This window comes from Neomonachus schauinslandi, chromosome X (genome assembly GCF_002201575.2).
Source record: "Neomonachus schauinslandi chromosome X, ASM220157v2, whole genome shotgun sequence".
In the NCBI taxonomy this organism is placed as follows: domain Eukaryota; kingdom Metazoa; phylum Chordata; class Mammalia; order Carnivora; family Phocidae; genus Neomonachus; species Neomonachus schauinslandi.
This window is the reverse complement of record NC_058419.1, coordinates 2,013,488-2,036,269: the sequence shown is the minus strand read 5'-3', so window position 1 is coordinate 2,036,269 and position 22,782 is coordinate 2,013,488. Positions and strand designations below refer to the sequence as shown.

Below are 22,782 nucleotides of genomic sequence, written 5' to 3'. Positions count from 1 at the left end.
CCCCTAGAGCCCCCAGGGGGAGTACAGTCCTGCTGACCCCTTCCTTTCTACCCATGGTGAGAGGGAAGGAAGCCAGCCGTGTCCGAGCCCCCTCCCCACATGCTGGCACTCTGCATGCTCACTGCTAAGAGGCGGACAGACCCGCACCCAAGTCCCACGGCTTTTTCCACTGCAGCCAACTCTGTTCTCCAAACTAGCAGGCACCTGGCTGGCCTTGTCATTTTCCCAACTTTTCCCCTTTGGGGCTGATTCTTTGCAGTTCCATCCCTCACTAACAACTGGTCGTATTGGATGCCGGGCACCCCCGTTTCCTTCCTATGAAACTGAGGTTATTTCACATATACAGGTTGTGATAAAGGTGAACAGAGCCTTCCTACTTTCAGTCACCAAATCGACACTGGGGCCACAGTGAGCAAGACAAAAATCCCTGCCCTTGAGGAGCCGGCCTTCATTCTAGTGACTGGACTGCTTTGTGCGGAGGGGCGGGTGCTGGGATACAGCAGGGAGCAAGGGAGAGAGAGAGAGCAAGGGCTAGGGCAAATGGTGGCTCAGAAGAGTGGACATTTAAGCAGAGACCTGGTTGAGGTGGATGTCTGAAAAAGAGCAGTCCAGGAGGAGGGCGCAGCCAGTGCAAAGGTCCAGAGACAGTGTGTTGGCCTCCTTGGGGCTCCTGTAACAAGTACCGCAAACCAGGTGGCTTAAAACAACAGAGACTGAGTCTCTCACAGCTCTGAGTCCAGAAGTCCAAAATCAAGGTGCCAGCAGGGCCACATTCCCTGCAGCGGCTCGAGGGAAGAACCCTTCCTCACCTCTTCCAGCTGCTGGTGGTCCCACACATTCCCTGGCTTGTGGCCACATCCTTGCCATCCTCGCCTCCAATGTCACCCTGCCTTCTCTGTGTCTGGGTCTCTCCTCTTCTGTCTCTTATAAGGACACTTGTCATTGGATTTAGGACCTACCCAGGTAATCCTGGATGATCTCATCTCGAGATCTTTACTGCAACTGTATCCACAAAGACCCAATAAGGTCATATTCACAGGGTCCAGGGATTAGAATGTGGACAGATCTTTTGGATGGCCCCCACTCAGCCCACCACAGACAGGAGCATGCTTGGTGTGTTTGAAGCCATGTGGCTGCGAAGCCCATGCTGGGTCCCTTCTTGCTGCCCCCTGGGGCCCAGGGCAGGATGGGCACATATGCGGGAAAGGTCCAGGAATCCTTGCTCTTTCTCCTCTTTCTCCATGAGCAGGATTTCCAGATTCTCAACCTGACACGCCCTGGCGGGCAGGTAAACTGCTCCATATACCCAAGTTGCTGGGGTCAGAGAGCAGAGAGGCTGCTAGCCGTCAACAGGAGAAATGGCCAGAAAGTCTGTGCCCAGCCTTCTGTCGGCCATCGTGCCTCCTCCTACCGTTGTCCTGCCTGGCAGGCCAGCGGCCCCTCCCTGCCACCATCACCCCGTCATCCTGTGTGGCGGGCCCTGCACGTGGGTCAGGCCCAGGGCAGCTAAACAAGCGCTTCCCAAGACTCCCAGTTTTGCCAGGTTGGTGGAAGTGAGAAGATGTGCAGAGGTGATAGGGAGCTTGCTGGGGAAGGGACAATCCACCTCAGGCATTCGCGAGGCCATGCGCGGAGTGTGCAGGGCCGCTGACCGCTTCATCCGGCAGGCAGCGGTCCGAGTGAGAGTCTAGGCAGTTCTGAGGACACCAGAGCGTGCTTCCGGCCCGCAGCATGCAGGTGAGCGGCGGCCAGGGCGCCCAGCCCGCTCAGCACAGCAGAATTTCCCCTGATGTAAGGAGATCCTGCTCCTGGCCCTCCCTTAGCACACTTGCTTGAGAAACCTAAATAAGCCTCCTACCAGCCTTAGAGCCCAGGAAGGTTCTTCTTAAGTGTCCCAGAGGCACCTCTTTGAAATGCGCCTGTTGAGGAAGGCAGGCCCCTTAGCTCCCACTCTCGGCTCTGGCCACCTGCCTGCCACAGACACAAAGCTTTCGTTGTCCTTCAGATACAGGCAATTCGCTAGCACAGATGGCCACCCCGATTACCAGGTGAACCTCCCATGAGCCAGGATGGGAGATCCTGAGAAGTACAGTACAGGCAGGGTTCAGGGGGAGGGGGCCGAAGTGGGAGGACGTAGATCTGGCACAGGAACGAATCTGGGCCCAGGGAAGCACCTGGCTCTACCCAACCCCCACCCCCGCCCCACCTCTCTGGGACTGTAGACACTGTTGCACTTCACGCCACTTAAGGGACCCCAAGAGCTGGGGCTGGGTCCTGAGGGTGGCTAAAAACAAAGAGATGGAAATTGAGAAGATTTGTATACATATATCCAAACTCACCAGCGTGTTCATTAATCATGTGCAAAGTTTTGTATGCTAATTATACCCCAATAAAGCCGGAAGGAAAAATAAAATTTAATTTTAAATTAAATTAAAAGAGAGATGCCTGGGATGCCAGCCAAAAGACAAGAAACAAAGAGCAGGGTCAGAAAGGAAACAATTTAACAACAGATTAAAGAAAACCTCCTTGAGAAGACAAAGGCCCCTCGGCTGCACGTCACGTGCACCTGCCAAGCTCCAAACCAGATTGTCACAGAGCTGGGCATTGCCTGGTGAACTTTCCTGAACTCCCAGGATAATGGGAACATCTTAGAAGCTTCCAAACAAAAGGAAATCAGCCACAGCAGAAGTGGACCCAAGTGGGCCAGCTCCCCAGGCAACTCTGGAAGCCAGAAGCTGGAGAAGCAACTGCGCTCCAGTGGCTAAGCAGGGGGTGAAACCCTCATGGGACAGTATGGTCTCAGGACCCTCGGGGTCACAGAAAGACCGGGGGTGCCTGAGTGCAGCAGAGCTCCCAGGTATCGGAGCGGGGAAGCCAGCTGCAGAGACGGAGCCCAGGCGCGGGCTCTCAGCTCGGGGTGGCCATAAACCGTGATCCGTGGCACAGTCGGGCCCCTGCTCCTCCAGCAGGGACCCAAGAAGCGGCAGATCCGGGGAGACTCCCCTTCCTCCCCCGGGAGGAGCCGCGCGGGAGCGCACCGCAAGGATCTGCTGGGTTTGGAGACTCCACACGGGGTTGGGGGCCAGAGATAGAAATGCGTGGTCACAGGCCGGGTGAGCACAGAGTGCGGCCGGAGACCAGGGAGACGGGAGTGACTGACTGCTTTTCTCTGGGGGTCCTCTGAGGAGTGGGGCCCCGAGTTCTCGGCTCCTCCGAGGCGGAGATTGGGAGGCCACCATTTACACTCTCGGCCTCCAAAGCTGTACAGAAAGCTTGCAGGGAACAAAGGCTCCGGAGAGCAAACCCGAGCAGATTACTTAGCCCGGACCTGGCAAGGGCAGGGCAATTCCGCCTCCGGCAAAGACATTTGGAAACCACGGCAACAGGTCCCTCCCCCAGAAGATCAGCGAGAACAGCCAGCCAAGACCAAGTTTACCGATCAATGAGAATGGCAGAACTCCAGTGCTAGGGGAATAATGCACATAGAATCCATGGCTTTTTTACCATGATTCTGTAGTCTTTCAAAGTTAATTTTTTTAATTTTTTTTTTTGAATTTTTCTTTTTCCCTTTTTCAACCGACATCTTACCAATCCCTTTTTTTGAAATCTTTTTTATTTTTCATTTTTAGAGTCATATTCTATCCCTTCACTGTAGTTAACCTTATTTTTGGTATGTATATAAGTTGTTCTCTCTTTAAAATTTTGGGATACAGTTTCTTCTAACAGACCAAAATATACCCTAAATCTCTAGTGTATGGTTTTGTTCTAGTCTCCTGCCTGATCACATTCTCTCCCCCCCCTTTTTTAAAATTTCTCTTCTTTCTTTTTTCAACCAACTTCTTATCTTATAAATTCCTTTTATAAAATCTTTTATAATTTTCATCTTTACAGTCATATTCCATCCTTTCATCGTATTTACCCTTATTTTTGTACATATATAAGTTTTTCTTTCTTTAAAATTTTGGGAGGCACTTTCTTCTAACAGACCAAAACACACCCAAAATCTAGTGTGTGGCACTGATCTGTGCACCAGCCTGATCATATTTGATCATTTTCTTTTTTTTTCTTTTTTCTTTCTTTCCCTTTCTTTTCCCCCAGTTTTGGGTCTCTTCTGATTTGTTCAGTGTATATTTTTCTGGGGTTGTTGTTACCCTGTTAGCATTTTGTTCTCTCATTCATCTATTCTCCTCTGGACAAAATGACAAGATGGAAAAACCCACCTCAAAAAAAAAGAACAAGAGGCAGTACCGACTTGCCAGGGACCTAATCAATACGGACATTAGCAAGATGTCGGAACTAGAATTCAGAATGACGATTATAAAGATACTAGCTGGGCTTGAAAAAAGCATGGAAGATACTAGAGAAACCCTTTCTGGAGAAATAAAAGAACTAAAATCTAACCAAGTCAAAATCAAAAAGGCTATTAATGAGGTGCGATCAAAAATGGAGGCTCTAACTGCTAGGATAAATGAGGCCGAAGAGAGAATTAGTGATATAGAATAACAAATGATGGAGAATAAAGAAGCTGAGAAAAAGAGAGAGAAAAAACTACTGGATCACGAGGGCAGAATTCAAGAGATAAGTGATACCATAAGATGAAACAATATTAGAATAATTGGGATCCCAGAAGAAAAAGAAAGAGAGAGAGTGGCAGAAGGTATATTGGAGCAAATTATAGCAGAGAACTTCCCTAATTTGGGGGAGTAACAAGCATCAAAATCCAGGAGGCACAGAGAACCCCCCCCTCAAAATCAATAAAAATAGGTGAACACCCCGACATCTAATAGTAAAACTTACAAGTCTCAGAGACAAAGAGAAAATCCTGAAAGCAGCTCGGGACAAGAGGTCTGTAACCTACAATGGTAGAAACATTAGATTGGCAACAGACCTATCCACAGAGACCTGGCAGGCCAGAAAGGACTGGCATGATATATTCAGGGCACTAAACGAGAAAAATATGCAGCCAAGAATACTATATCCAGCTAGGCTGTCATTGAAAATAGAAGGAGAGATAAAAAAAAAAAAAAAAAACAACTTCCAGGATGAACAAAAATTAAAAGAATTTGCAAACACGAAACCAGCCCTACAAGAAATATTGGAAGGAGTCCTCTAAGCAAAGAGAGAGCCTAAAAATAACATAGACCAGAAAGGAACAGAGACAATATACAGAAACAGTCACCTTACAGGCAATACAATGGCACCAAATTCATATCTTTCAATAGTTACCTTGAATGTAAATGGGCTAAATGCCCCAATCAGAAGACACACGTTATCAGATTGGATAAAAAAACAAGACCCATCGATATGCTGTGTGCAAGAGACTCATTTTAGATGCAAAGACACCTCCAGATTGAAAGTGAGGGGGTGGAAAACCATTTACCATGCTAATGGACATCAAAAGAAAGCTACAGTGGCAATCCTTCTATCAGACAAATTAGATTTTAAACCAAAGACTATAATAAGGGATGAGGAAGGACACTACATCATACTTAAAGGGTCTATCCAACAAGAAGATCTAACAATTGTAAATATCTATGCCCCTAACATGGGAGCAGCCAATTATATAAGCCAATTAATAACAAAAGCCAAGAAACACATCAACAACAATACAGTAATAGTAGGGGACTTTAACACCACCCTCACTGAAATGGACAGCTCATCTAAGCAAAAGATCAGCAAGGAAATAAAAACTTTAAATGACACACTGGACCAAATGGACTTCACAGATATATTCAGAACATTCCGTCCCAAAGCGACAGAATACACATTCTTCTCTAGTGCCCATGGAACATTCTCCAGAATAGATCACATCCTAGGTCACAAATCGGGTCTCAACTGGTACCAAAAGATTGGGATCATTCCCTGCCTATTTTCAGACCACAATGCTTTGAAACTAGAACTCAATCACAAGAGGAAAGTCAGAAAGAACTCAAATACGTGGAGGCTAAAGAGCATCCTACTAGGGGCGCCTGGGTGGCTCAGTTGGTTGAGCGACTGCCTTCGGCTCAGGTCATGATCCTGGAGTCCTTGGATCGAGTCCCGCATCGGGCTCCCTGCTCGGCAGGGAGTCCGCTTCTCCCTCTGACCCTCCCCCCTCTCATGTGCTCTCTCTCTCTCTCTCTCATTCTCTCTGTCTCAAATAAATAAATAAAATCTTAAAAAAAAAAAAAAGAGCATCCTACTAAAGAATGAATGGGTCAACCACGAAATTAAAGAAGAATTTTAAAAATTCAAGGAAACAAATGAAAATGAAAACACAACCTTTCCAAATCTTTGGGATGTAGCAAAGGCAGTCCTAAGAGGAAAGTATATAGCAATGCAAGCCTTTCTCAAGAAACAAGAAAGGTCTCAAATACACAACCTAACCCTACACCTAAAGGAGCTGGAGAAAGAACAGCAACTAAAGCCTAAACCCAGCAGGAGAAGAGATATAATAAAGATCAGAGCAGAAATCAATGAAATAGAAACCAAAAGAACAGTAGAACAGATCAACGAAACTAGGAGCTGGTTCTTTGAAAGAATTAATAATAGTGATAAACCCCTGGCCAGACTTACCAAAAAGAAAAGAGAAATGACCCAAATAAATAAAATCATGAATGAAAGAGGAGAGATCACAACCAACACCAAAGAAATGCAAACAATTATAAGAACATATTATGAGCAACTATATGCCCACAAATGAGGCAATCTGGAAGAAGTGGATGCATTCCTAGAGATGTATCAACTACCAAAACTGAACCAGGAAGAAATAGAAAACCTGAACAGACCTATAACCACTAAGGAAATTGAAGCAGTCATCAAAAATCTCCCAACAAACAAAAGCCCAGGGCCAGATGGCTTCCTGGGGGAATTCTACCAAAGACTTTTTCAAGAAGTTTTTTTCAAGAAGAATTAATACCTATTCTTCTGAAACTGTTCCAAAAAATAGAAATGGAAGGAAAACTTCCAAACTCATTTTATGAGGCCAGCATTACCTTGATCCCAAAACCAAAGACCCCATCAAAAAGGAGAACTACAGACCAATATCCCTGATGAATATGGATGCAAAAATTCTCACCAAAATACTAGCCAATAGGATCCAACAGTACATTAAAAGGATTATTCACCACTACCAAATGGGATTTATTCCTGGGCTGCAAGGTTGGTTCAACATCCGCAAATCAAGCAATGTGATACAATACATTAATAAAAGAAAGAACAAGAACCATATGATCCGGGCGCCTGGGTGGCTCAGTCAGTTAAGCGTCTGCCTTCGGCTCAGGTCATGATCCCAGGATCCTGGGACCGAGTCCCGCATCGGGCTCCCTGCTCTGCAGGGAGCCCGCTTCTCCCTCTCCCACTCCCCCTGCTTGTGTTTCCTCTCTCGCTGTGTCTCTGTCAAATAAATAAATAAAATCTTAAAAAAAAAAAAAAAGAACTATATGATCCTCTCAACAGATGCAGAAAAAGCATTTGACAAAATACAGCATCCTTTCTTGATTAAAACTCTTCAGAGTGTAGGGATAGAGGGTACATACCTCAATATCATAAAAGCCATCTATGAAAAACCCACAGCGAATATCATTCTCAATGGGGAAAAACTGAGAGCTTTCCCCCTAAGGTCAGGAACATGGCAGGGATGTCCACTATCACCACTGCTATTCAACATAGTACTAGAAGTCCTAGCCACAGCATTCAGACAACAAAAAGAAATAAAAGGCATCCAAATCGGCAAAGAAGAAGTCAAACTCTCACTCTCTGCAGATGATAGGATACTTTATGTGGAAAACCCCAAAGACTCCACCCCAAAACTGCTAGAACTCATACAGGAATTCAGTAAAGTGGCAGGATATAAAATCAATGTACAGAAGTCAGTGGCATTCCTATACACTAACAACAAGACAGAAGAAAGAGAAATTAAGGAGTCGATCCCATTTACAATTGCACCCAAAACCATAAGATACCTAGGAATAAATCTAACCAAAGAGGCAAAGGATCTGTACTCAGAAAACTATAAAATACTCATGAAAGAAATTGAGGAAGACACAAAGAAATGGAAAAACGTTCCATGCTCATGGATTGGAAGAACAAATATTGTGAAGATGTCAATGCTACCTAGAGCAGTCTACACATTCAATGCAATCCCCATCAAAATACCATCCACTTTTTTCAAAGAAATGGAACAAATCATCCTAAAATTCATATGGAACCAGAAAAGACCCCGCATAGCCAGAGGAATGTTGAAAAAGAAAAGCAAAGCTGGCGGCATCACAATTCCGGACTTCCAGCTCTATTATAAAGCTGTCATCATCAAGACAGTATGGTACTGGCACAAAAACAGGCACATAGATCAGTGGAACAGAATAGAGAGCCCAGAAGTGGACCCTCAACCCTATGGTCAACTAATCTTTGACAAAGCAGGAAAGAATGTCCAATGGAAAAAAGACAGTCTCTTCAACAAATGGTGTTGGGAAAATTGGACAGCCCCATGCAGAAGAATGAAACTGGACCATTTCCTTACACCACACACAAAAATAGACTCCAAATGGTTGAAAGACCTCAATGTGAGACAGGAGTCCATCAAAATCCTAAAGGAGAACACAGGCAGCAACCTCTTCGACCTCAGCCGCAGCAGCTTCTTCCTAGAAACATCGCCAAAGGCAAGGGAAGCAAGGGCAAAAATGAACTATTGGGACTTCATCAAGATAAAAAGCTTTTGCACAGCAAAGGAAATAGTCAATAAAACCAAAAGACAGCCGACAGAATGGGAGAAGATATTTGCAAGTGACATATCAGATAAAAGGCTAGTATCCAAAATCTATAAAGAACTTATCAAACTCAACACCCAAAGAACAAATGATCCAATCAAGAAATGGGCAGAAGACATGAACAGACATTTTTCCAAAGAAGACATCCAAATGGCCAACAGACACATGAAAAAGTGCTCAACATCACTTGGCATCAGGGAAATCCAAATCGAAACCTCAGTGAGATACCACCTCACACCAGTCAGAATGGCTAAAATTAACAAGTCAGAAAACAGCAGATGTTGGCAAGGATTTGGTGAAAGGGGAACCCTCCTACACTGTTGGTGGGAATGCAAGCTGGTGCAGCCACTCTGGAAAACAGTATGGAGGTTCCTCAAAAAGTTGAAAATAGAGCTACCGTACGACCCAACAATTGCACTACTGGGTATTTTTCCCCAAAGATATAAGTGTAGTGATCCAAAGGGGTACGTGCACCCCAATGTTTATAGCAGCAATGTCCACAATAGCCAAACTATGGAAAGAGCCAAGATGTCCATCAACAGATGAATAGATAAAGAAGATGTGGTGTATATATACAATGGAATATCATGCAGCCATCAAAAAAAGGAAAGAAATCTTGCCTTTTGCCACAACGTGGATGGAACTGGAGGGTATTATGCTGAGCGAAATAAGTCAATCAGAGAAAGACATGTATCATATGATCTCACTGATATGAGGAATTCTTAATTGCAGGAAACAAACTGAGGGTTGCTGGAGTGGTGGGGGGTGGGAGGGATGGGGTGGCTGGGTGATAGACATTGGGGAGGGTATGTGCTACGGTGAGTGTTATGAATTGTGTAAGACGGATGAATCCCAGACCTGTACCTCTGAAACAAATAATACATTATATGTTAAAAAAAAAAAAAAAGAAGATAGCAGGAAGGGAAGAATGAAGGGGGGGAAATCGGAGGGGGAGACGAACCATGAGAGACTATGGACTCTGAGAAACAAACTGAGGGTTCTAGAGGGGAGGGGGTGGGGGGATGGGTTAGCCTGGCGATGGGTATTAAAGAGGGCACGTTCTGCTTGGAGCACTGGGTGTTATACGCAAACAATGAATCATGGATCACTACATCAAAAACTAATGATGTAATGTATGGTGATTAACATAACATAATAAAATTAAATTTAAAAAAAAAAAGAAAGAAACACCCGTAATGCAAAGAAAGCACAGAGGGAGATCTCACTCGGGGAAACGTTAGTCTTTGGCCTCAGTTATTCAAGACGGAAGATGACAAAGGAACTTAGTTTTCCTCTTAAGAAAGAGAAAAAGAAGAAAAACTAAACCCAAGGAAAATAGACAGATGGAATTAATAAAGATAAAAGCCGAAGTTAATGAAGCAGAAAACAAAAAAAGGAAAAAGGATAAATCAAAATCCTGTTTTTTCTTTGAAAAGACCAACGGAATGTATAAACGAGAAAGGAGATACCACTTGCAAACACTGAAGAAACAGAATTATGGCACTTTAGGGGGCGCCCGGGTGGCTCAGTCGGTTAAGCGTCTGCCTTCGGCTCAGGTCATGATCCCAGGGTCCTGGGATCGAGCCCCACATCGGGCTCCCTGCTCAGTGGGGAGCCTGCTTCTCCTTCTCCCTCTCCCACTCCCCCTGCTTGTGTTCCCTCTCTCATCGTGTCTCTCTCTGTCAAATAAATAAATAAATAATCTTAAAAAAAAAATTATGGCAGTTTACCTTAGAGGAAACTGACTTTATAGACCATTAACACAAGAAAGAGGTGCTTATGATTTTTTAAAGCAGCTTCTAATAAGACCCCTTTTATGCAGAATCATAAGCACATGTGTGTGAATGAGGTGCATCTAAGTGTGTGAGAGGGGCATCTGTGAGGGGTGTGTTTGCACACCCGTGAGTTGGTGTGTGGGTGTGAGTAGAGGTGGGTTTGTGAATGGGGAGGGATGTGTGGGGAGGGGGGGTGCACGTGCATGAGCTGAGGTGCAGAAAACAGGGTCCCCACAATGCCGATGCTGCTCTCAGGGGCAGGGGTCCACAGCATGAAACTCTTTTGCAGACACTTGTCTGCCCTGTAGGAATTCTGTACGAGGCCAGGCATCGCTTGCAGAAAACGCCAACATCCAGGGGCTTCCCTGAAGAAACAATGGCAGGAGGCCTGGCCTGTGTCGTGTCTCCAGCTTTCTGCTTGAGGCTTATGCATGGCCTGGTTCAGACTTTGTCCTCATCACGTTGTTCCCTGCACAAAGACAAGCTGAAAACGCTCCTGGCCTTGTTATTTTGGTTCTCGTCCCTCTGCATGAATAATTCTGTTTTCAATTGGCTTGTGTCACATCCCCCGAGTATGCTGCTGATCACAGACACATCCCCATTGGCAGACACTGATGTGGCTTATCAGCCAGTGACACATCTTGACGACAGGCAGGTGGCTGGCCAGGGTGAGCTGGAGCGGCGGAGTTGTTTCCCTGGGTCTGGCCCCTTTCACGCAGCGTACTTAGCATGGGTATCCCCCACCCCCAGAGTGCTGTGTCTTGGCAGCTCATGGATGTGCCGTGCTTTGTTCCACCTTCTGAGGTTGTGTCCAGTCCAGGACTGTTATGAATAAAGCTGTCATGAACAGTCACGTGTCTTTGTGTGGACACATACATTCATTTCTGTTGGGTAAGTAAATACCTAGTAGTGGAATCACGGGGTCATCATGGCAGGTGCACGTTTAACATTTTAAGACACAGCCAAACTGTTTTCCAAAGTGGTTGTATCATCTTACATTTCTACCAGTTCTTCCACCTCATCGCCAAAACTTGCCATGGGCAGCCTTTTATATTGTAGCCATTCTAATAGATGTTAAATGTTCAGGAATTTTGAGAGCTGATTGTGAAACACCACCATTATTAGAAATGAAATTATCTGGGCGCCTGGGTGGCTCAGTCGTTAAGCGTCTGCCTTCGGCTCAGGTCATGATCCCGGAGTCCTGGGATCGAGTCCCACATCGGGCTCCTTGCTCAGCACAGAGCCTGCCTCTCCCTCTGCCTGCCTGCCACTCCCCCTGCTTATGCTCTCTCTCTCTCTCACTCTCTCTGTGTCAAATAAATAAATAAAATCTTTAAAAAAAAAATGAAATTATCTGAACTTCCACAAAGGAGATACTCAAAACTCATCACATCCTATTTCACCAGTTTACTGTTATCCATGTATTGACTCCCACCTATCGTATCCATTGGTAGGAGTCTACATTACAGCTATAATGAATCTCTTCCCGGCTTCACATTCGATGACATCGTGTGCGTAGCCGGAAATTGGCCCGGTGGACGGACTGACACCACCATGGGACTCAGCATACGCTACAAACCAGGCCTTGATCCATGACTGTTTGGTTGACTGTGTAAACTTGAGTCTGTAGTCACTACGTTGTGACTAGCAAAAAAAGGGGGGGGGGGAGAGGATACTCTTCGAATATCAAAAACTATGACCTAGTTCAGCAAAGGTGTGGCTCATGTCACCAATGAATATGGGAAGTTCCCACATATACCTTTGTTGTTTCACTTCCTCTTACTCATTAAGATAAATGAAAATAGCAACCGACATTTATGTGGGAACCACACTCGTGCATTTACATCCTTCATATCAATAAAATTGAAAACTTACTTACGTGTGTGCATATGCATACATACATACATACAGAGAGATACACACCTACACAAACACACACATCGACTTTCCTGGAGAGCCGCTGTCGCCCACCCATCAGCCTGTGTGTGCAGGCCCAAGTGTGGGCCCAGGGAGGGTGCCTGAGGCCAGGAGAGCCCGAGGTGGGGAGAGAGAGGCATCTGGGCCCGGAGACCACTCCCGACATCACCACCTCAGCAAGTCAGTGGCCTAGAGCTTGAACGGCTAGCTAATGGGGACCCAGCCCTGCTTGGGCACCAGAGGATCTGAGGGTTCCTGGCTGCCTCGATCCTGATGGTGTCCCCTACCCTTTCAGCCCCTGCCTGGTGCAGGCTCTGGGCCCAAGGGCCCACCCTGGCCTGGCCTGTGGCCCTCTTCCAGGCGGGTGCTCTCCTGGGGCAGGGAGCCCACCAGCCTGGCCCGGGAAGCTCAACAGTGCACAGACCACACACCCCCCCAACTAGCCCCCAATAGGTCCTTCCCTTACCGTGTACCCTCCCGCACCGCTGCCGGCCTGTCCTGGGCCAGGCCAGTGGCTCTCCCTCCAACTGAGCCCCAATGCCACTGCTCTGCTCTCCCTTGGCTGCCATTCTCCACAGGGCAGCCTGAGAAACAGCGTGAAAACCTAAGTCAGATTTTGCCCCTCCCTGCCTACAACTCTCTGTGGCTCCCCACTGCCCTCAGGGTCAGTCCAGACCATCATGCCCAGGCAATGGGCATGGCCTGAGGTGGCCACTGCCTGTGTCCTGACCTCACCGTTCTTCTACCTTACACATTGCAGTGGCTCTAGTCACTGACCTAGTTAGAGTATCCCGGATGGGCCCGGCTGGCTCAAGGCTTTGCTCACGCAGGTCACTCTCGGGCGTGCCACGCCACCCACCCCACCCTTCTCACCGGCTCTCCCTGTCTCCCAGACATCCCGCCCCTGCCTTGCCCCATTGTTTGGTGACACAGGTGGGGCCCCAGAGGCAGGTTAGCTGGCTCCCCAAAGCCCAGCAAAGACAGCTGCCGCGAAGCTGCCTTCCCCAGCAGAACAGCCTCCTGGCCCTCCTCAGGCCGAGCCACAAGGGTCACGGGGCCCAAGACAAACTCCTAGGTGCTGCCCTCACCGCGCCAGCCACCCCCTCCTGCACCCCTCACCCCACATGCCCTTTCCGCCTATGTCCCATGTTCTCCAGCACCCTGAGCACGTCAGGCACCGTACTGTTCCGCGCGCCCATCTTTCGCCCTGTTGCCACCTTGCAGAGCAGGGACGACGCTTCAGGAGAGGAAGGAGCTGCCCAGGATCCACAGGGGGCAAGAACTGGAGCCGGGCTCTGCATCTAGGCCGGCAGAGGGCTCTGTGGGCACAGCACCCTGAGCGGAAAAAGCCTGAGCTCCCTGGAGGCTCTCTTCCAGCTCCCTCCCCAGCTCAGATTCCAGGCAAGGAAGATGTTCCTAAGGCCCTGCTCACCGATTTCCTGAGCCTCCGGGGTGACAATGCCGGGAGGGGGTGAAAACCAAGGCAACAGCAGACAAGCGGGGGAGGAGGCCCATGGCTGGGGACCCACAGCCCCTGCCCGCCAGCGCCTTGGACCAGCCTCTGAGCAATGGCTGCTCACCAGCTCAGCCACCCACCCACCAGGCTCACCACAAGCATAGGTCACAAGGGGGCGGCTCCGCTCTGGCCCCTGGCTTGGCTCCCTGCCCGCCCCTCTGGGCAGGGTGTAGGGGGGCAACTGGAAACTCAGCCGGTGAGTAGCTGTTGTTTATTGAGAGACCAGGTGAAGGGCGGGAGCCTGCAGCAACAAATCACTACAGCAGTCCGGGGGTGGGGCTGGCAGAAAGCTCCAGGGCTACAAGGCTCCACAGGCCGGGGCCAGGAGGAGGCCTGGCAGGTGCACGGGCCCGGGGCTAGCTGGCTACGAGGACGGGGGGAGGGGCAGTGGGGCACTGGTCTGGGGCCAGCTCCAGGCCTCAGAGCCTGACTCGTCAAAGCTGGTGCCACCCATGCTGAGAGTGGGCCTCATCCCCCTGGGTGGTGGTCTCACTGAGCCCGTGGCACTCAGGCTTCAAGGCTCGGGCCATCGGGTGGCACATACATGGGCTCGATGCGGGCCCAGCTTCGGGCCTGCTCGTCAGCCCAGCCAAGCAGCTCAGCAGCGCGGTGCAGGAAGACCATGAGCAGGGTGTGGACATCACCCTCGGCTGAGTGGGCTGCACTTGGCTCGGCCTGGAAGTAGCGGCGGAAGAGGCTGCCCAGGCTGTAACCCTTGCAGCCCTGGGCCCGGGTGCCATGGCTGTGGGCACGGTCCAGGCTCCGCAGCGCAGGCAGTGTATCCAGGCAGACGGTGTCCGGGGGCAGGTGGGCGCCCAGGCGCCGCAGCTCTGTGCACAGCAGGGGGAAGTCATAATCAAAGCCGTTGTGGGCCACAAGGCAGATGGGGCCCTCCTGGCGGCTCAAGAAGGCCTGCAGCGTCCGCACCACGGCGTCGTCGAAGCTGGCCTTCCGGCACCGCGCCAGGCTGTCGCTGCTCAGGCCGGTGATCTCGCTGGCCTTGGCGGTGAAAGGGCGCTCTGGACGCATGCACAGCGTGAGCTTGTCCAGGACCCGGGGCAGCACAGGGGCACCAGCCTCGTCTCGGTCTGGGTTCTCCAGGGCGGAGCGGTGCACCGCAAACAGGGATATCTCAGCCACCTCGGGATCTATACTGGGGAGCCCAGTGGCTTCCAGATCCAGGAAGACGAAAGTCTCGGCCCGGGGTGCCTCGGACATGGTGATGTGCTCACGGGGACAGCAAAGCCTAAAGCTGCCAGGGCAAGAGGCACAAAACCTGAGGGCCAAAGTGATGGGGATGTCTGGGCCCAGCCACATACAGCCGACTCCGTGGCCAATGCTCCAACCCCTTTGTTCAGGGTGAGGCCTCCCAGGGCCTCGACACCCTCTCCATTCTGTGCCCCAGTCCCTCCCTGGCCATTGTCACTACTACCAACTAGTAAACAGCAAAAGGTAGGGCTGGTCTGCCCAGATCCCGGCCCGGAGGCCTCTGCCACCTGCCTCCAGGTACCTGACAGGCAAAGTGCACCGGGTCCGTGTCACCAGGGACCTGGGGAGGTGCCAGCCTAGAATGGTGTCTTCACTGAGACACCCTGGCTGGGAGCCTGCACCCCTAGGGTCATCTGTCGGGAAGCAGGCAGCCAAGCATCCTTGGTTTGGCCTCCTCTGGCCTCCCTGGCACACAGGTGCCTTCCCCAACCTGGCCACCTGCCTCTGGGCTCCTGGCAGCTGTCCTCACCAACCCTGCTGCGCTGGCTTACCTGGGGCGGGTGCTGGCCGGCTTCCTGGGCTGCTGGGCACCTGTCTCCACACAGGCTGCTCCAGGCGGCCTTTAATCAGTGGCCGTGGCCCGCCCCCAGCCGCCTGTTGGGCAACGAGGAGGCCTAAGGCCGCAGGACCTGTGCAGCCGGCTTGCCAGCCCCTCGCTCACTCACAGCTGCTGAGACACACGCCCTGTGTTTACAAATTGGAAAGCAGGCTCCTAGGCCACACGCAGGCTCCCCACAAGCTGGGCCGTGGGCTGGAGGAACGTGTCATCACAGGCATGAGGAAGAAGTGTGAGCCTTCCACCCAGCCTGGCCTCCAAGTCTGACCCGGGCCAGGATTTAGCAGCTGAGCTGGGGCGACTCCCAGCAAGGCGGCAAGCCCCCTTCTCCAGGGCAGAGCTCCACCTGTGTCACGAGGGACCAGGTTGCCCCTCATGAGGCTAAAGTGAGCTCGGGAGTGGGCAAGAGGTGACTGCACGTGCCGTGCTTAGCCAAGAAAGGGAAGGGCGCACTCAGGATGGGACCTCAGTTCGCCCCAGTGACCTCGGGCACTTTCCATGCTGCCGGGCTCACACATCTCACAGGCTAGTCTTCCAGCAAGAAGGGGAGATGGTATATGTTTCACGGGCACAATGACCCATAATATCTAAGAGGCCTTTAGCAGAGGCTGCCAGGAAGGAGGAAGAGGGGCGAGGCCTGACCTGGCAAGCCACGTGGGCTCCAGCTGAACCAATCCTGTCCCACCACATGAGGAAGGATGAGCCACAGGAAAGGTGGGGGTACGAGACCGCCTCAGCAGTAGCCCCAGCCCCAGGACCCTTCAGAGCAAAGACAAGAAGGCCCTCCCTGGCCAGAAAGTGGGCAGCATTGTCCCGAAGACCTCGTTCCGGAGCGAGACATGCCAGTCCTTGGCAGTCGGTGCCACCAACTGTGGCAGTCGGTGCCCACAGGCCAGGGGCACAGGGAAGCAACCGAGATGCTGGTTGCGGCCTGCCCACTGCAGGCCCTCCCTAGTCCCTTGGAGGGTGAAGCTGTTGATGCAGCTGGGCAGCAGTGGCCCTGGGCCTGCCCGTCCTCTCCCCTCCCCCACCGGCAGTCTCCTTGTCTGGAGCACCCACAGGGGACTTGAGGAGGTGACGGCACGGGAGCAGGTGAGGCTCACAGCCAGGGTGGGCCTCTGCAGTGGACCAAGTGTTGAGAGGGAGGCCCCTCCTCGAGTCCCCTTTGGCCTGCCACTGGGCTGAGAGAGGCAGAGGCCCCACCAGTCATGTCTGTTCCCAAGTGTGGAGGGAGGGAGGTGGCTGTGACAGGCCGGTGCAGGGAGCCCTGGGGAGGAAAGAGAAGGAAACGCACGCCCTGGCCACTGGATCCTGGATGTGGTGGGCGCCAGTGGCCAGGCCGAGGGTGTGGGAAGAGTCCGCACGTGGGACCCCAAGGCCAGTCACAACGGAGGCAGCAGATTTCTGGGGCTTAGCATCGCCCCTGGGCAGGGAAGGAACAGAAGCCAACGGGAGCTGCTGCAAGGCAGACAGGGCAGAAGAGGGGCATGGCTGGGGCCGCCTGGGACAGCGGGAGGAAGGGCAGACCGAGCAGCAGGTGCCATGGCCCCCTCAGGTGCAGCGAGGAAGCAAAGAGAAGGAGGCAGTCATGAGGCAGCTTCTTAGAACCCCAGCTTTCCTTTCTCTCCAGCTCACCTCTGCCCTCTCCCTCCTTCTCTCCCAAGCCGCTGAAGGGGCTGGGCCCGGAGCACATGGGGGCTGTGAACGCTTCTCCCGCCCGTGGCTCACCCTGCGCCCCCCACCCCCGGCCACTTGACTCTTCAGGGCAGAGCTTCCTGCTCACAGACTACTCCATGCCTTTCTGCAGGCTGTCACTGAAGATCTTGTATTTCTGAGTTAGTTCTTCCACTTTGGTGGCTGCAGAGAAAAAAACAATACAAACAGCAAAGTGACTCCCAGCGCTTCCCGGCCTGGAAGAGGCTGCTCCCTACCCACCCCCGCCCCCAACCCCAGCCAAGCCTTCACTGTCTTTCGCTGGTTCTTCTCAGGCCCCAGGCGTCCCTGCACCCTCAAAGGGCTTGCAGCCTAGGCATCCAACTCCCACCGTGATCCAGAAACCGCCAAGCCAGGAGCTACCAGGAGGTCTAGGGCTGAGAGCACAGATGGAAGGCCCCTGTGGTGCCAGGCTGAGCCCCAGGCCAGGTTCCACTCAGTGGGCATTGTCCATGCCCACCCCAACCCTCACCAGAGCCCAGGAGCCAGGGGTTCTCCTGAGTTGGATGGTGTGTTCCCTACTGCTCAGACCAGTAACCCAGGCACACATACAAATCAAATGACACGGGCCTTAGCTGCACAACCCACCCCCGCCCGCCCCCCGCCCCACCGGCCCTGTAGGCAACTGCTCTGCCCTGCTGCTGGGCTTTCAGGGCTGGGGGCACCGCCATAATTCGCACCTGCCTCTTGACGTCCCAATTTCACATAATGAGCACTGGGCACGAAATACAGGGCCTTTAGCTCACTCCCCTCCCCCACCCTGGGGACTGTGGGCTCTCCCCTCAGGTTCCCCTGGTTAGTGGTGCCTTCACTTAAATACACAACTATTCCTTCCTCCACCAACCTGCCTCTCTGCCTCTGGCCTGTCCCCTCCCCTCCCACATGGCACGGTCTTTAATTGACATTTGGTCCCGCCTGTCCAGAGGTGACTCTGAGGCTCAGGAATCATGGGGTGTGCCTCAGGGCGATAAGCCCGGCCCCAACGACCCTCCCCACTCGTCATCAGGCCCTCTCCATGCACACAATGGCACAGCTCAGGACACAGGCCCAGCTGGCACACCCAGGCCCTCACTCAAGCCCCTCCTTTCCGATGTGGGGATGTGCGACCAACACAGCCTGGCTACTGACACACAGAATGGTGGCCTAGCTTCCTGTCCTGGGAAGGGAAGTGCCACAGATATGCAGACCTCCCAAAGCTGCAGGGCCTGAAGGCCTTGGGTTTGGTCGGGTGGGACACAGGGAAGGTGGGGAGGCCGTTCTGATTGGCCCTGGCATGGAGTTGGCATGGACTGCTGCTTTGGTGTGTCTGTGTTGTTTGAGAACTCATCTCAAACAACATCTGGAGGTGCCATGCTTGCCCTCACCACTCTCCAGACCCACTGAGGGGGCCAGGATCTCAAGGGCGAGCCTGTGAAGCATCCCACGGGAGGAGGGGGAGGGAGAGGTTCTCACAGCTCAGACGTCACAGTTAGCCCTGCCAGCAGTCCTGTAATCACAGGTGCAGCGGCACATGGCAAAGGACACTAATGACCATTATTCTATTAATGACAGCATTTTATTAACAGCAATTAGGTACAGTGGGGGGGAAGCCATAGTGACAGTGGTGACTAGGATAAATGTTACGACAAATTTTAAAATGGATGACTCTGGGGCAGGTCAGTCAGGAAGAAGAGAAATGAGACTACCTATCCAAGAAGCTCCTGCCTGCTCTGAGCCTCGGGGTCAGCCAGAGGTGACTGTTGAAAGAAAAGTGAGGGGCGCCTGGGTGGCTCAGTCGGTTAAGCGTCTGCCTTCGGCTCAGGTCATGATCCCAGGGTCCTGGGATCGAGCCCCGCATCGGGCTCCCTGCTCCGCGGGGAGCCTGCTTCTCCCTCTGCCTCTGTCTCTCTCTCTGTCTCTCATGAATAAATAAATAAAATCTTTAAAAAAAAAAAAGAAAGAAAAGTGAAGCCGCCCATTTCTTTCATGAGTATTTTATAGCCAGAACTCCTCACAGCTTCTCCCAAGAGCCAGCAGTAGCGTTTGCCTGTAAATGTTTCCCCCAAGGAGTGGCTTTAGCTCACAGAGCCTCTGAGCCCCCCCTTTGTGTGGACTTTCCAGCCAGCCCTCTCCAGCAGCCTTCTTGCCCTGTAGCTGTCGTTGGCAAACCTGTTTTGTAAAGAGCCAGCTTTATACACAAATCATCCTAAAATTCATATGGAACCAGAAAAGACCCCGCATAGCCAGAGGAATGTTGAAAGAACAAATATTGTGAAGATGTCAATGCTACCTAGAGCAATCTACACATTCAATGCAATCCCCATCAAATGGAAATGAACAAATGACAGATACACACATGGTAGATGAATCTCACAGAGACATCATTACCATCAAGTCAGGACAGCAGCTGGCTGTCGGCGGGAAGAGACACGTGGGGCTTTCCAGGGTGCTAGCATGTTCTATTTCTTGACCTGGGTCATGGTTACACAAGTATTCACTTTAAAATCACTTGACTTGGAATAAAGGGCGTTGGCCAGAGCACAGGGAAAATATCCAACTATTTCCTATTCCTATTCTACTCCCTCTGAATTGAGGTTCCTCACTAAGCACTATTTTTCTTATAAAAAAGACCTTTTCTGGGGCGCCTGGGTGGCTCAGTCGTTAAGTGTCTGCCTTCGGCTCAGGCCACGATCCCAGGATCCTGGGATCAAGTCCCGCCTCGGGCTCCTTGCTCAGCAGAGAGCCTGCTTCTCCCTCTGCCTGCTACTTCCCCTGCTTGTACACTCTCGCTCTCTCTCTCTCTCTTCCTCTTGCAAATAAAATCTTTTTAAAAAGACCTTTTCTGAATACATATTTCCATAATAAAACAATAAATTTCCTCAGAAAGAAAGTTTAATTGAAACTAAATGCAGATCCAATCTGCCACATCCAATAACAGAAATGTCAGAAGGATCTGATCTGGCACTGATGAGGATACAGTAAGCAAACGGGGATGGGCCTCACCACCATGACGCCAGGAGCCCCGTCATCAGGACGCAATCTAAGATGGGAACGCGCTTTATGTCTCAACATGTTTCCTGCATCTTTTGGCCAGCTTGCCAGTGGAAGAGGGGTGGATTACCTAAGTGACCCAGGTTCTGAAGACTACAGAGCAGGATAGAGAAACAGTAAATGAACGATACCACCTCTGACTCCGACACAGAGAAAATCAGTGTCCACACCCTGGCTCACTTCCCACAAGGGGTTCTTGTATACGTTTGTCCTTTACAAAGGTGAGATCAGCGTGCGGTTTCCCTTTAACATTCTGTAATGTGCAGTTCTTTATGTCGTTGTAACCAACTTTTGAAACAACGAACACTATCCCACCATATACATATACCATTCTTTACCAAAGCACTACCCAATGTTAAAACTTTGGATTGTTTCCATTTTCCACTATTTTAAATCTTGCAACAGCATCATATATAACAGTAAAAAGCCAAAAATGACTTATAGGCTGGATAATAGAAAATGTTAAGCAAATTATAGCAAATACCTGAACAGAAGGGTGTTTGACAATTAAAAATGTTACTTCCAAAACATGGGAAAATGCTTATAACATTTTTTTAAGTAATCTCTACATCCAACGTGGGGCTTGAACTCACAACCCCGAGATCAAGAGTCGCATGCTCTCTCTACTGACTAAGCCAGCCAGGCACCCCAGGAAAATGCTTATCATGTGATCACAGGGAAAGAACATAATGTAAAAGTGTGTATGTGTTCTGATTACACTTACACAAACAAATAAAAAATGATGAAAGGAAAAAAATATAGATAAATAGACCAAAATATTAACATCAACCATCTCTGGGCCACCAGGTTATGGACTGTTTTTATTATACCTCTGCACATCTTTGGGTTATCCCAAATTCCCAAAATTAATTTTTTTACTTTATAATCTGTAGAAAGCATTTTTTTTCAAGGGAAGAAAAACCTTATGCATCAGAAGAAGAAGAAAGTGAGGGACGATCCCCAAATACTCCCCAAATGCTGGTCAAGCAAGAAGGAGCCACATGTGAGGCAGGCAGGCACAGCGCCAGCGAGTGGCAACCACATACCTACACTCATGACAGAGTTGCTGCTGCCCCAACAGATCTGCTCGCCCTGCTGCTGCTTCACCATCTCCACGGCTTGGGCCGAGGTGTCAGTGACCTCCATGACCGCTTTCAACAGCTGGGAGGGACGGGGAGAGAGAGAGGCACATAGGCATTAAATGCTGGTGGTCTGATCTGCAGAAGCCGCCTCCTGCTTCCCACCCCAGTTCACATTCAGCATGTGCTCTTCCCTAGACCCTCAAGCATGTGGCATTCACCCCCAAGGACAGCCCAGGGTGAGGACGGGAGTGCCGGCCAGCTGGAGAGTCACTGACCAGAGCTCTCCATGCTAAGTCCCTTCTTCCAGGCCCAGTGGGAATGCCACACAATTATGTGCCCCATCCCACACTAGTAGCCAAGCAAAGCCACAGGTGCAGTGGGAAAATCAATGTCCCGAGATTTTTTAAAAAGGGGGCAGGGCCTTCCTGATGAGAAAGGAACGTACCCTATCTTGCCCTGTTGGCAGAACGACAAAGGACAGGTTGGTCAGAGGTTTGGAAGTCTAGGAGCCTTTGTGTTAAAAAACCAAGACGGTGCTTGCTTCAGCAGCACTTAAACTAAAATTGGGAAAAAACAAGACAAATGTCGTGGAAGCCCTGGGCCAACATCAGAGTAGTTTTAGGTTGGACTCCAGGGATCTGAAATGTGGAACAACAAAATGAGTAAGTAAATATTTATGTAGTCAGCTCAGCAGTGTGAGACCACTTTTTCCTATCCGTCTGAGCAAACATCTGTCTGTCTGTCTGGCATAGTTCTCGGTCATACACAAGACTGAACTGGCTGTGATACATTTGGGCATAGTGTGAAGAGAGAGTAAGACTAATACAGGGACAGAAGCTAGAAGCTGGGATAAGGGTCCCATATGGTCACCCACGACCCAGTGCAGGCAGTACACAAACTTCTTCCAGGCCCAGGGTCTTGGCTCAGCTAATAGCCCCCTGAAGTGCAGTGGGACTCTCAAGGGAACATGCCTGTCAGCCCTCATCCCTTCCACGCACCAGGAGAAGCACCTTCCCCACCTGCCCCAGGCCCCGAGGCTGAGGGCCAGAGCCCGACTGCGCCAAGCCCCTCCCAGCCCCCTGTCGCAGACCTCACATCTGTGTGGCTGGGGGCTACAGCAGCAGCGGTGGGGGGGGGGGGGGGGGGGGGGGGGGGGGGGGGGGGGGTTCTTACGTGC

The 22,782-nt window shown here is 50.8% G+C and overlaps 2 protein-coding genes across 3 annotated transcripts in view; both read right to left on the bottom strand.

Annotated features, from left to right (window-relative positions):
- Positions 1-14,164: 14,164 nt before the first annotated feature.
- TREX2 (three prime repair exonuclease 2) lies at positions 14,165-15,830 on the bottom strand. 2 transcript variants are annotated; one of them, XM_021683047.1, is made up of 2 exons: positions 15,716-15,830; positions 14,165-15,207 (listed from the first exon to the last, which is right to left on the bottom strand). In XM_021683047.1, exon 2 carries the CDS (start codon positions 15,171-15,173, stop codon positions 14,463-14,465), a length of 711 nt encoding a protein of 236 aa, XP_021538722.1. In that variant the 5' UTR covers positions 15,174-15,207; positions 15,716-15,830; the 3' UTR covers positions 14,165-14,462. The 2 variants fall into 2 exon arrangements, with proteins under 2 accessions (XP_021538722.1, XP_021538731.1); XM_021683056.1 differs by having other exon boundaries at positions 14,165-15,231; positions 15,716-15,739.
- Positions 15,831-17,566: 1,736 nt separating this feature from the next.
- HAUS7 (HAUS augmin like complex subunit 7) overlaps positions 17,567-22,782 on the bottom strand; it is a 32,168-nt gene continuing 26,952 nt past the window's right edge. Inside the window, exons 11-12 of the mRNA XM_044911903.1 lie at positions 21,570-21,684; positions 17,567-17,637 (exon numbers count right to left, since the gene is read on the bottom strand). Of these exons, the coding sequence (XP_044767838.1) occupies positions 17,567-17,637; positions 21,570-21,684 (186 nt within the window). The remainder of the gene's footprint in view (positions 17,638-21,569; positions 21,685-22,782) is intronic.

What these genes read in the sequence shown, in the direction of transcription:
- TREX2 (XM_021683047.1), bottom strand. Translation starts at nt 15,173, where the DNA reads ATGTCCGAGGCACCCCGGGCCGAGACTTTCGTCTTCCTGGATCTGGAA.